Here is a 15,042-nt window from a genome sequence, read left to right on the forward strand (position 1 = left end):
TTATGTCTCATAAACTTCTTAAGGAAGTGGAGATCCGGTTTGCAAAGCTGTAATCAGACTAGCTTTAAATCAACGTGTAACAGAATCAGTGCTGTTAGTAGAAAGCACTGTACACAATGACCTTCACTCAACGAACCACGTAGTTGACTTTTTATCAGCCGAATTGTCTTTATATTCGGTGCTTCAAATACTATATCTCACAGTTTTAACATCATCTGTGGATGCAATTTGCCAGACCCAATTAACATCAGTAGAGAAATCATATAGATTAAAGGACTGCGAACGATAGCAATGTCTAGGCGCCTAAATAAGAGTCATTTTTGTAAAGTTGTCTAATTAAAGTTTTTTTTTAAAATAATGTAAACATTTATGCATTCATTAAATATAAATGATTTGGACATACACTGAGAGAGATAACTTTTGGGTTAAAATAACTAATTTCATAACAGAAAATAACGGGACGGAAATGTTTTTTAAAACATCTTTCCCCCCGTGAGACAAAAATTCCTTTTGAGGGGTTTTAATTATTATTATTTAGCATATGTTTTTCAAAGGGTGTGTTGTTTCACGGGGGAGTGGGGGGGGGGGGGGTGGTAAATGTCTACAGACCAAAATACATTAAAAAAAAGAATTTTGCTTTGTAATTTTTCGAAAAATACTTAACTGATATGAATTAAAATGAAATTTTACTTTAATATTCATCGTAAGTAACTTTTATGCACATGTTGACCGCTAAATAATATTTCCCTCACTGATAGAGACCGATTTCAATGAATTTTTTTTTAAACCCCGCGTTAGCAAAACTTTTGTTTAAAAATAAATAATTTGATTACAAATTTTATTTTGATATAAATTGATTAGGATTTGATTATTCCTTTTAGCAGAAAACATAGTTTTTTGTATATCTGACAGAAATTCCGAAATATTTGGATGTAAAATGTAGGCGGGATACGGGCGTTAGCGTAACTTATGTAAAAATTATCTGCATCAATCATGTCAGAATCAATTTGAGCTCGCACTTGGTTGCCTCTTGAAACAACGTGTATGAGAAGGTCCAACTACATGTCACCTTTTATCTCATGCCTTAAATGATCATTGCTGTAAGCGTGTGTCCAACAGCCATCTACAAGCCACTCGATTGGAATGTTTGCACGCGAGCAGGTTCGTTGAGTAAACTCATCAACGTACCATTCTAACCACCTTTATTCGCCCTCAGTTGAGCACATTGCAGGCTGCCAAAAAACTCTTCAAGAATCCATATCGGTCTTCATATCTTTTTTGACCGATAAACCATGAATAATGTCTGGCTATAGACGAATTGTCACTAGATATGTCGGTTTGTCTGACACTGGTTATGTGTCCATGTACTTGACCAACAACATTAACACTAGCACCATTTATACTAAGTCTACAAATGTTGATTTGTCATCACATGCCCTGGAGCCTGCTACGTATTACATAAGATACGTTTGGTCCGACTAGTTCTTGATCTATCAAGCAGAAATTAAAGATGTAATGGTATATGACATGACCAATTTAACATTATACTAATAGATATGCTAAGAAAACTTGAATGAAAATTATATATATATATATATATATATATATATATATATATATATATATATATATATATATATATATACCTGCTTTCACCAATAGGCGGACATGGCTAAAAAACCATACTTAGGCAGACATATATAGTTTTTTTTAAATCTCAATATTATTCATTGTCCATCTCAACAAGCTATTAAAACACAAAAGTATGTTCATTGGTAGACTGTTGTTAAGATATATTGCATCCAAAGAGATATACATTTTAAGAGGTCTGCCTAATTTTTCAAAACCATGTAGTAGACTTTAAGCTGACATTATATAAATACAATATAAGGTAGACATATATTAATATTTGAAATGCCTATCAGGCAGACAATAATATAAATAGTAGTAATTTCAATATACATTCAATAGTGTTAATTAAAATGCAAAAGCAATTGCATTCTACAAACATTATTTTTTGGTAACCTAACTCCTACCTTAATTGTATAGTATTTATTTTAAAGCAATGTCGTATTCATCTCTTAACACATTTTTAAGTGTATATTGTGCGGTTGTGCCAGCAAATCTGTTTAAAAATTTATATTTTATATAGTCATAGGTAAAAAATTTATTCAAATCTAAATTAACTGATTAATATTAGAATCATTAAAACTTGATGAAGAAGTCACAACATCATTACTATTTTTTAAAGGAAATAACTTTATAATTTTTAACTTAAAATAATAATTTTATTTAAATTGTACACTGGTACATGTAATAACAAACCTCTTATGAATGACAAGAAAAGCGATTCCAAGTTTTAATATTTTTAATATTAAAACACCGATGATCAGAAATATATATATAACAGATGAGAACATTAAAAATGAACTAGTATTACAAATGAAACTAACATGATATCTCATTTTAATTTGTTCTGGACATGAAAATTACTGCATGATATTGTATTTTGATTTGATATGCACTTATGTTGTAAACAGATCAACACAGTTACCGAAACAACTGAAGCAATGATATAAGTACATGTATCATAATTATACACATATTGATAACATGCTCAATAACTAAAATAAATCTAATTCATTATTACCTCCATTATTGTATAAAATATAAGAATTATTTTTTTAATTAAATGTATTGAAATTTTAAAGATACAGCTTAAACTCTAACGGACTACAGAGTTTAAAAAAAACAAAAACTTTGTACGGTTGTACTAATCCATTTTAATAGTTTAGTAAGTTTAAATTAATTTTAGGAGTCACTATATTCTAATTAACAGTAAATACTTAACTACATGTATTTCATGTAAACATGAAAACATTTATATTAACTCAACTATGCATATTCATAAACATTAGTTCTAATCGTTGGTATATGAATAAATTAAACCCAGGTACATGCACAACATTCTCATAATAATTAATAGATGTTTAACACCACAGTAGTTTTTCCTTAAAAGATTATGTCAACAAAAAAACCAATGCACTCCACGGGCCTGGTTTTTTACTTCTTTGCCTCAAAACAACTATGTAATATTTCTGAAACACAATCAAGGAAGTGTGTTTAATTTTTGTTTCCTATAGTTAAATTAATTTAAAAACAATATGTAATACAAAGACATAATGCAACTTCTAGATCTCTACATTGTATATGATAATCAAGCAAACTTTATTAATTGCCATCAGTTGTGCAAAAAATTGAAATGGGATTTGATGGGGAATAATTTGCTTGTAAAATCTATGTGAAGAAACATTTAAACATCAAACATGTAGCTATCTTCAATGTTTGTTAGAATAACAGGCAGAATTTAAATTTGGTTTGAAAAGTGACCAAGATAATTTCCAAACAAGAGGTCCATAGGCCACATCGCTCACTTGAGCAACGACATCAATGATGAAATCAGCTTTATACGGCCATTTAGAAAATATCTCAACAATGTAGGAAAATAGATTTTTAAAACACATTTCATTGTGCTATACATTGAGCTTCTTTCGAAAGTTGATGATTTTATCATCAATTAACTACATGTTGAGCATTTCATTTCTCAAGAAGATCAAGAAGAACAGTTCATAACATCAAACTTTGAACACATTGTGTAGCTCAGGGGCCACAGTTGAGAACAACTGAGAATCATAAAGGTCAAGATGATTGGTTATAAGCAATACCATATGAATAACAAATAACAAATACAAATAACATTTGAGTTTTGGAGAATCAGAATTATTTCCTAGGTAATTATTCCACCCCCCCCCCCTATTGTGACCTAATTATACCCTCAAGATCATTATCATGATTTGAACATGATGAAATTTGCACTACCTGATAATTCTTCAACATAAGTCACAGCATGGCTTTTGAGAAAAAAAATTTAAAAGAAAAAGATTTTTAAAGATTTTTTCTCGATATAATCTTATGTAAAAATTTGACCCCCCCCCTCCCCCCTCCCATCTTGACCCCTCCCTAACCTTGAGCATCCTGATTTAATCAAAATTCAACACAAATTACAGCTTGTCTGACCTTTTGGTTTTTGAGAAAAAGGTTTTGGAAGAGTTGTCTTTATATATTACTTATATAAATACTTATATATTATCCCATTGTGGCTCAACCCTACCCCCTTGGAACATGATTTAAACAAACTTGAATCTACATGACTGAGGATGCTTCGACACAAGTTTCAGCTTTTCCAACCAAATGGTTTTCGAGAAGATTTGTTTAAAATATGATATGTAAAATAAAAATCATTTCCCTTTTAAATGGGACTTAGTCCTTCATTTGAGCATATTTGAAAGCCATTTAAAGGTTTCTTTGTGCAAAGTTTGGTTGAAATTAGCCCAGTGGTTCTAGAGAAGAAGTTGAAAATGTGAAAGTTGACAGACGTCATACAAAAAGTGATCTGAAAAGCTCACATGAGCTTCAGCTCAGGTTAGCTAAAAAGGAGTAAACAAAGGTATTTGATTGAAAGTTTTGTTATAAAAAATCTAAAAAGAAAGTTTTTTTAATCGATTGGAATGATTCTTTTTTCTTTTGTTCTGCTCATTCATAATTTTTGTTGCAGAACTGTGCAAGCAAGGGATGTCGATCTGCTTAAGTACTCCTCCAGACATGTTTTACCTGAAAGAAAACATAACTTTATGAAATTTAAAGTGCACTGCGTCATATAAGAATACTAGTATATCTACATGTAATATTTAATTCTATAATATATGTAAAGTGTGTGTAATGTAAAACAAGAGGCCCACGGACCACATCGCTCACCTGAGCAACAATTGCCTTAACTCTGATCAAATTAGCAGTTCAGTATCAGAATATCTTGACAACTAAGTACAGTAGATATTGCAAAAAAAAATTCAAAGTCTGCTAAGTTTTATCCACATCTTTTTTTTTGGTAAATACCAAGCCCCTTTTGTTGTTGTACCTGTAAGAAGATTTTCTCTATTCCTATATACCCCCCCCCCCTATTTCGTGGCCCCACTTTTCTCTAGGGAATCATGGTTTCATCAAACTTAAATCTGCATAGCCTGTGCTTTCAAACAAAGTACTGAGTTTTGGACCAAAAACTTTCCCAGAATATTTTTAAAGATTTTTTCTAAATATTCCTATGTAAGAATTCAAACTGCCATCGCGGCCCTGCCCTACCGCTAGGGACTGTGATTTTGCAAACTTGAATTTACACTACCCGAGGATGCCTCTACACCAGTTTAAGCTTTTCTGGCCAAATAGTCTTTAAAAAGAAGATTTTTTCTATATATTCCTATGTAAAAATTCACCCCCATTGTGCCCTCACCCTACCCCTGGACTATTTAAACAAACTTAAATCTATACGATCTGGGGATACTTTCACTCAAATTTGGGCTTTCCTGGCCTAATAGTTTTTGAAAAGAAGATTTTTAAAGATTTTCTCTATATATAAAAAATGATCCCCCATCGTGGCCCCGCCCTACCCCTAGGTACAATGTACCATGATTTGAACAAACTTGATTCTACATGTACATTATCTGAGGATGGTTACACGCCAATTTGAGCTTTCCTGGCCTAATAGTTTTTAAAAGATTTTTTAAAAAGATTTTCTCTATATATTCCTGTATAAAAATTTATCCCCCAATTGTGGCCCCACCCTACCCCCGAGGACCATGATTTGAACAAACTTAAATCTACACTATCTGAGGATGCTTCTGCTGAAATTTGAGCTTTCCTGGACTGATAGTTTTTGAGAATAAGATTTTCTCTATATAATCCTATGTAAAAATCTATCCCCCGATTGTGGCCCCACCATACCACTAGGGACCATGATTTGAATAACTTGAATCTACACTACCTGAGGATGCTTCCATTTTAATTTGAATTTTTCTGGCTTAATAGTTTTTGAGAAGAAGATTTTTTAAAGATTTTCTCTATATATTCCGATGTAAAACTTCATCCCCCTATTGTGACCCCGCCCTACCCCCGGGGACCATGATTTCTACAAACTTGAATCTACACTACCTGAGGATGCTTCCATTTTAATTTGAGCTTTTCTGGCCTAATAGTTTTTGAGAAGAAGATTTTTAAAGATTTCCTCTATATATTCCTATGTAAAAATTGATCCCCCTATTGTGGCCCCACCCTACCTCCGAGGACCATGATTTGAACAAACTTGAATGTATATTACCTGAGGATGCCTCCACACAAGTTTAAGCTTTTCTGGCCGAATAGTTTTTGAGAAGAAGATTTTTGAAAAATACCAACAAATTTTCAATAATTCTCAATTATCTCCCCTTTAAATAGGGCGTGGCCCTTCATTTGAACAAACTTGAATCCCCTTCACATAGTAATGCTTTGTGCCAAATTTGGCTGAAATCTGCCCAGTGGTTCGGGAGAAGAAGAAAAAAATGTGGAAAGTTTACAACGACAACGCCGCCAACGACAACAACAACGCCGACGACAGACAACGGACAAATTTTGATCAGAAAAGCTAACTTGAGCTTTCAGCTCAGGTGAGCTAAAAACCATAAGTTACTGTCACTATGCAAAGTTTCCTGTTTGCATAACTGTATGCATATTACATGCTCAAATAAAGGTCTCAACTGAACGTTGTAGATAACATAAACTTACAGAAAAATTGCTTTTGTCAAAGAATTTTTTCACTGAAGCATGGAAAGAAAAAAAATACGAACTTGGTAGACTGTTTCCCTTTTCGGTGTTTACCCACTCCTTAAAATCTGTTATTACAGCTTTCGTGTTCGCTTCTGTCCAGCGAAATGAGTCTGAAAAGATAAATTCAAATGCTGGATAGTCTTTGGAAATAGAAATTTTAAAAAAAAGTGTATTAAAAACTCAAAGCTTTTTCTTTGTTTTTACTTTAATAGTAATGATTGATATGCACAAGTTATACATAAAACTCATAAAAAAAATTTGTACAGAGTTTAATTTTGATGAGACTTGCAGAATATTAGATCAGCATATTGGTTTATTTGTAGAAATAAAGGATATTACAAGCATATTAAATCTAGACCAGAAAATATGCACAAACATGTAATCATTTGTTGTATCAAGTAATGCAACTGCTGGATCCTCAACTTGGAGCTTACAAGCAGAGCTGCCAAACTACGGCGCTAATGCTTTTTATCCACATAGCGAGGTTGTCTCATGAGCCAGGTACCCAATTTAACCCCTGGGTAGAGAGAGTGCACTAGTAGAGTTAAGTAACTTGCCCAAGGTTACAATGTTACAGTAATAGCGACAGACCGGACTCAAACCCGGAGCTAACGTGTCCAAATCAGTCGAAGCTATCAAATACGCCAACACCTCTTTATTATGTATCATATGATATTGTTGTATGAAATATGATATTATATCGTATAATACAATATGATACGATACAGCATAGTATTATTTTGTTTGATACAAGGTATAAGGGAACCTGCTCCAAAAACTTTAACTATCTCGAAAAACATTAACCTCATTTGGCATCCAAAACTTTTGCATTCAAGCCTGTCCAGTGCATGAGTATCATTTGATGCACCATTCATACAAGTTTAGTGAAATTAAGACAAGTAATAACAAGGATATAGTAATCAAAGGGCACCTGCTCCAAAACCTTTAACCTGCTCCAAAAACCTCCTCCACCATCTGAAATTCATGGCCCAAATTTAGAATACAAGTCTTATGTCCGTAAGTATGTCAAGATGCACAATCAATAATAATTAAAATACGGGACCTGCAACAATAACTTAAACCAGATCCGAACGCCGAAGCAAAAAAAAACTGGGGGTATAGCATAAGCTCCCCCAGACTTCATCTCTGTGAGCTACGAAAGAGGTTCTCTCTGGTAGTGGGATTCATGCAAAGTGTATATTACAGACTAACCTTTTCTTTGCTTCTTTCCTTCACTAACAATTTCTGCACTTTGTGTTCTAGTATCTGTTAAGTTTAAAATCAAGAGAATTAGTATCAATATATTTCTTAACATGCAAAGTCACATACTGTTTACCAATTTTTAAATTAACAAATAATAAGCATGTAAAATATTTTTAAAATCCTGACTATTCTTACCTTTTGTCTTTGTCTTCTTCTCATGGCTTTCTGGTGCCGCTACTGGTAAGCCATCTGAGAAAGAAAAGCAATTCCATTTACATTTATCGAAATTGATATACCTAACATAGTAATGCTACTTAAAAGTAAGATGCAAAAAACTGACTTTCGTATGAAGTATGTTTTTACCTTCTAGCGAGCTCAAAAACTTCCCCATATGCAAGACCTCGGTCACTCCTGGAGGACACTGATAGTTGTCCTTATTTATTGCCTCATTATGACCTAGATGGTCATAAAATATTTTTCTGTCATTTTCCGACATATCTAGGGTAGCATAAACTGTTGACACTCTGTGCCTATTTTTTGTTGCTGTGACTGAGGATATGCCAACTGCTTCACACACAGTGAATACTGCATGCCATCCAGAGCAATGTGAACTTGAACTTTTTGTTGCAAACAAAAAATTATTAGTCTCTGCAATCCCAAACTTCTGCCTGTGTGATATTAGCAGTTCAATTGGCCCTACCAAATCATTCGGAATCAGAACTGGAACACACTTTCTCCCTTTCCCAGCCATGTATGCTAGTTTATATTGGCCAATGAGGTACTTTTCTGCATCATCTTTAACACTTTCAACTGCTTCCTGAGGTATCCAGGTTGAATTTATGGCATCATACCATTCCTCAAGCAGTAGCCTTGAACCCTCTTCTCCTCGTCTGGCATTATATAGAGTTAATCGGGCGACTACTAATGAACGAAGCCATGTGTACCGATTAAGTGAAAAGTTTTCCACGGTGTCATCTATTTCTTGAATGAGAAATTGTTTCAATTTCCTCATTTCATCTTCAAGTGGAAGGCTCTTGGGGAGTCTTGCCTTCTTTAAAGAGTTCTTCTCTGTGTGATATCTGGCTTTACCAACAATATCAGGAAGGTTGAAATTGTACGCTTTTCTGAACCTCTCCAATTCCTTAACTTTGGAGTCAAGCTGTGTTTCTGAGTAATATCCCAAAAGAATCTTTATGCTTCTTTGGAAAATGCTGTTTAAGTTCATTTTCAAACCATACTTCTCTCCTTCTTCTCCTGTGCATAAAGTTGAGAAAGCTTCCTTTAGAGTTGACAGATGGTTTCTTTCATACATTTCTTCAAACGAAAGCTCCTCTTCTGCAATAGACTTGAAACAAAAGAACAGTCTGCTGAGTTCTCTCATTTCCATCATGACTTCTCTTCTCACCTCTGTAGTTTTACTCGATTCTGATCGTCTAGCAAGATAATGTTTATATCCAATTGTTTGAACAATCTTGGACTCTCTTATGAAGTTTCCAATAGAACCATCTCGAAATTTATTCAGGATATTCAAAACAAACTCTTCACTATAGTGAAGGTCGAGAGGCCTTAGTGTTTTAGTTTTAACTGGCTGAGCTTGACTGCTACAAGTTTCTTTGTGTTTGTAAAACGTTCTGTTGGAAAAAAACTTTTTACATGCCAAGCACATCCGAAGCTCATCCGGCGTTTTTGGTTTCCTCTCCCTCATCAATTTGGTATCATTATCGTCCAAATGATGCATGTTGTATTTGTATATTCCTTCATGACGTTTTTCTTCAAACCATTTGTTTTGCTCTTCAACTGGTTTTTTAAGGATGGCTGCAACTTCCTCATGTGTTTTTTTTGTGACTTGTTATATGCCTTTTCAACTTTCCTCCTTCAATTATTTTACTGCAAAACACACACATTCGACCTGGTCTCTGAAAGAATAGAATAGATATGATTAATGCAAGCAAACTTAAAGATGAATATCTCTCTAAATTTTATAAAAGATCCTTCACTGTAAGAATATTTGTTAATCTAATGGTCTTTTTCTTCATAAAATTGTTACATAAACATTCTACTACATACTTCCTTTTTCGGTTTAGCTCGGGTACTTTTTAACGCTGAATCTTCAAATCTCTAAAACAAAGAAAATTTATAAATCTATAAATTTTAACTTTAAGCACTGATTTTTTACAACTAATTCAAAAATATTCATGCTATACATAAAGATTAGGATAACGAAAGTGATTTTAAAGTTGAAATTAATCTACATGTATATGACTTTAAATTAAAATGAAGTAGTTATGATATCTTAATTAATTGCAAAAGCACAAAATGCTTTCTGAGATATCAACAGGAAACAAAAGTGTTACAACCTATTAAAAAAAGTAAAAATTGCTGGCATTGACCTTTGACCTCAAATCCATCTTTAGGTCATGAAGTGTTTAGATTTTAAATTCATTGTAAAACCTCAAAAACTTTGATAAAATGCATGGTAACAAAAACGTTTTATAGAGTGTTCTTTAAAATTAATATCCAGCTTATGCAGTCAAATTGATATTAACTTATTTTTACCCCTCTTAAGCAGACACCTTAACTTGTGTCCTCCAAATACTGTTTACATATATATAGTTCATATTAAAATATCTGAGACGGAATACGAGAGACATTCTTTCTTAACTTACCCCATCATCTTCATTGAACACTTCTCCAGTATTCTCTTCTCGTTGCTCTAAATCCATTTGCTACAAAAAACACCCCATTAAGTTAAAAAAAAGGTTGGATATACCAAACTTGGGTACAGTACCAATCTTACAGAAAGTGAACCCAGACTAAACCCTCGGTTTACTTTCGGGTTTAACTCCAGGTTAATTAGAGTAAACCCAGAGTAAACTAGAGAGTAACCCCTGTAAAAAGACCCCTTAGGCAGACGCTACATGTGTATTTCGAATATACGAGAGGTGGGCATTACAGGCAGTAAGATAATTAGATAAAAGATGGGTCTGCTTCACATTTCAATGTTTAAAGAGGACTATAAAAGTAAACACGAGTAAACCCAAAGTAAATACTGAGTGGATCCATGGTAAACCCAAACTGGACACAAATTTCCAAAAGTAAACCCAGAGTAAACCCCAAGTTAACCTCGAATGTATACCAGGTGTTTAGTTGGAGGTTTACTCTGGTGTTAGGTTGGGTCTGATTGGTACTGTAGTTATAATGAATACAGGGTAATCTTCACCATTCTACACTTCCATTTTCTAAATATGTATGATATACAGGATTAATTAAATATTTTTATTATAGATTATAGGTGTATAATTAATAATTTCTTTTACCCCTCTTAAGCAGACACCTTAACTTGTGTCCTCCAAATACTGTTTACATATATATAGTTCATATTAAACTAGAGGTACTGTGAGCAAGTTCACAATTGATACCCCCCGCTAAGAAAAAAATCATAACGCGTGTATTTTTGCTATTTTAGAAAATATTGGATGAATCTATTTCACTGTCCATTTTCTATAAATAACAACTGCTTTATTTTTGAAAACTGTTAATTTTTAGCTTCTAATATTTCCAATAATACAAAACATGACACAGACAGAATTTAGCTTTTTTGAAACAATGACCTTGAACTTTCTCAATTGACCTTGGGTCAAGGTCATGACACACCCTTTAATCATAAGCAATCTTTGTGTGAAATAAGAACTTCCATTGTTTCCCCATAAGAAAGATATGGACCGGACACGAATTTTGCATTTTTTTCTGCCAGTGACCTTGCCCTTGCCCAAATGACCTTGGGTCAAGGTCATGACACACCCTTACGTCATAAGCAATCTTTGTGTGAAGTAGGAACTTCCAATGTTTCTCCATAAGAAAGATATGGACCTGACACGAATTTTGCACTTTTCCTGCCAGTGACCTTGACCTTGCCCGAATGACCTTGGGTCAAGGTCATGACACACCCTTAGGTCATAAACAATCTTTGTGTGAAGTAAAAACTTCCAATGTTTCTCCATAAGAAAGATATGGACCGGATATGATTACACAGACAGACGGACAGACAGACAGACAGACAGACAGACAGACAGACAGACAGACAGACAGACAAGGTGATTCCTATATACCCCCCCAAACTTTGTTTGCGGGGGGTATAAATATCTGAGACAGAATACGAGAGACATTCTTTCTTAACTTACCCCATCATCTTCATTGAACACTTCTCCAGTATTCTCTTCTCGTTGCTCTAAATCCATTTGCTACAAAAAACACCCCATTGATTTAAAAAAAAGGTTGGATATACCAAACTTGGGTACAGTACCAATCTTACAGAAAGTGAACCCAGACTAAACCCTCGGTTTACTTTCGGGTTTAACTCCAGGTTAATTAGAGTAAACCCAGAGTAAACTAAAGTAACCCCTGTAAAAAGACCCCTTAGGCAGACGCTACATGTGTATTTCGAATATACGAGAGGTGGGCATTACAGGCAGTAAGATAATTAGATAAAAGATGGGTCTGCTTCACATTTCAATGTTTAAAGAGGACTATAAAAGTAAACACGAGTAAACCAAAAGTAAATACTGAGTGGATCCATGGTAAACCCAAACTGGACACAAATTTCCAAAAGTAAACCAAGAGTAAACCCCAAGTTAACCTCGAATGTATACCAGGTGTTTAGTTGGAGGTTTACTCTGGTGTTAGGTTGGGTCTGATTGGTACTGTAGTTATAATGAATACAGGGTAATCTTCACCATTCTACACTTCCATTTTCTGACTATGTATGAGATACAGGATTAATTACATATTTTTATTATAGATTATAGGTGTATAATTAATAATTTCTTTTACCCCTCTTAAGCAGACACCTTAACTTGTGTCCTCCAAATACTGTTTACATATATATAGTTCATATTAAAATATCTGAGACAGAATACGAGAGACATTCTTTCTTAACTTACCCCATCATCTTCATTGAACACTTCTCCAGTATTCTCTTCTCGTTGCTCTAAATCCATTTGCTACAAAAAACACCCCATTGATTTAAAAAAAAGGTTGGATATACCAAACTTGGGTACAGTACCAATCTTACAGAAAGTGAACCCAGACTAAACCCTCGGTTTACTTTCGGGTTTAACTCCAGGTTAATTAGAGTAAACCCAGAGTAAACTAGAGAGTAACCCCTGTAAAAAGACCCCTTAGGCAGACGCTACATGTGTATTTCGAATATACGAGAGGTGGGCATTACAGGCAGTAAGATAATTAGATAAAAGATGGGTCTGCTTCACATTTCAATGTTTAAAGAGGACTTTAAAAGTAAACACGAGTAAACCAAAAGTAAATACTGAGTGGATCCATGGTAAACCCAAACTGGACACAAATTTCCAAAAGTAAACCAAGAGTAAACCCCAAGTTAACCTCGAATGTATACCAGGTGTTTAGTTGGAGGTTTACTCTGGTGTTAGGTTGGGTCTGATTGGTACTGTAGTTATAATGAATACAGGGTAATCTTCACCATTCTACACTTCCATTTTCTGACTATGTATGAGATACAGGATTAATTACATATTTTTATTATAGATTATAGGTGTATAATTAATAATTTCTTTTACCCCTCTTAAGCAGACACCTTAACTTGTGTCCTCCAAATACTGTTTACATATATATAGTTCATATTAAAATATCTGAGACAGAATACGAGAGACATTCTTTCTTAACTTACCCCATCATCTTCATTGAACACTTCTCCAGTATTCTCTTCTCGTTGCTCTAAATCCATTTGCTACAAAAAACACCCCATTGATTTAAAAAAAAGGTTGGATATACCAAACTTGGGTACAGTACCAATCTTACAGAAAGTGAACCCAGACTAAACCCTCGGTTTACTTTCGGGTTTAACTCCAGGTTAATTAGAGTAAACCCAGAGTAAACTAGAGAGTAACCCCTGTAAAAAGACCCCTTAGGCAGACGCTACATGTGTATTTCGAATATACGAGAGGTGGGCATTACAGGCAGTAAGATAATTAGATAAAAGATGGGTCTGCTTCACATTTCAATGTTTAAAGAGGACTATAAAAGTAAACACGAGTAAACCCAAAGTAAATACTGAGTGGATCCATGGTAAACCCAAACTGGACACAAATTTCCAAAAGTAAACCCAGAGTAAACCCCAAGTTAACCTCGAATGTATACCAGGTGTTTAGTTGGAGGTTTACTCTGGTGTTAGGTTGGGTCTGATTGGTACTGTAGTTATAATGAATACAGGGTAATCTTCAACATTCTACACTTCCATTTTCTGACTATGTATGAGATACAGGATTAATTACATATTTTTATTATAGATTATAGGTGTATAATTAATAATTCCTTTTACCCCTCTTAAGCAGACACCTTAACTTGTGTCCTCCAAATACTGTTTACATATATATAGTTCATATTAAAATATCTGAGACAGAATACGAGAGACATTCTTTCTTAACTTACCCCATCATCTTCATTGAACACTTCTCCAGTATTCTCTTCTCGTTGCTCTAAATCCATTTGCTACAAAAAACACCCCATTAAGTTAAAAAAAAGGTTGGATATACCAAACTTGGGTACAGTACCAATCTTACAGAAAGTGAACCCAGACTAAACCCTCGGTTTACTTTCGGGTTTAACTCCAGGTTAATTAGAGTAAACCCAGAGTAAACTAGAGTAACCCCTGTAAAAAGACCTCTTAGGCAGACGCTACATGTGTATTTCGAATATACGAGAGGTGGGCATTACAGGCAGTAAGATAATTAGATAAAAGATTGGTCTGCTTCACATTTCAATGTTTAAAGAGGACTTTAAAAGTAAACACGAGTAAACCCAAAATAAATACTGAGTGGATCCATGGTAAACCCAAACTGGACACAAATTTCCAAAAGTGTATAATTAATAATTTCTTTTATCCCTCTTAAGCAGACACCTTAACTTGTGTCCTCCAAATACTGTTTACATATATATAGTTCATATTAAAATATCTGAGACAGAATACGAGAGACATTCTTTCTTAACTTACCCCATCATCTTCATTGAACACTTCTCCAGTATTCTCTTCTCGTTGCTCTAAATCCATTTGCTACAAAAAACACCCCATTAAGTTAAAAAAAAGGTTGGATATACCAAACTTGGGTACAGTAC

General features: G+C 34.0%; 1 protein-coding gene and 1 pseudogene across 1 annotated transcript; both read right to left on the reverse strand.

Annotated features, from left to right (window-relative positions):
• Positions 1-7,498: 7,498 nt before the first annotated feature.
• On the reverse strand, positions 7,499-9,283 carry LOC128174297 (uncharacterized). The gene is made up of 4 exons (XM_052839879.1): positions 8,260-9,283; positions 8,092-8,145; positions 7,906-7,959; positions 7,499-7,530 (listed from the first exon to the last, which is right to left on the reverse strand). The coding sequence occupies exons 1-4, from the start codon at positions 9,281-9,283 to the stop codon at positions 7,499-7,501; spliced, it is 1,164 nt and encodes a 387-aa protein (XP_052695839.1).
• A 68-nt stretch (positions 9,284-9,351) lies between these two features.
• Positions 9,352-14,977, reverse strand: LOC128170637 (midasin-like; annotated as a pseudogene).
• Positions 14,978-15,042: the final 65 nt, after the last annotated feature.

Source organism: Crassostrea angulata, chromosome 2 (assembly GCF_025612915.1).
Source record: "Crassostrea angulata isolate pt1a10 chromosome 2, ASM2561291v2, whole genome shotgun sequence".
Classification (NCBI taxonomy): domain Eukaryota; kingdom Metazoa; phylum Mollusca; class Bivalvia; order Ostreida; family Ostreidae; genus Magallana; species Magallana angulata.

What these genes read in the sequence shown, in the direction of transcription:
- LOC128174297 (XM_052839879.1), bottom strand. Translation starts at nt 9,283, where the DNA reads ATGGAAATGAGAGAACTCAGCAGACTGTTCTTTTGTTTCAAGTCTATT. An exon ending in GAAGAAGACAAAGACAAAAG is followed by an intron (nt 7,960 to 8,091) that starts GTAAGAATAGTC and finishes TAAACTTAACAG; the next exon opens with ATACTAGAACACAAAGTGCA. An exon ending in AGGAAAGAAGCAAAGAAAAG is followed by an intron (nt 7,531 to 7,905) that starts GTTAGTCTGTAA and finishes TGCACTGGACAG; the next exon opens with GCTTGAATGCAAAAGTTTTG.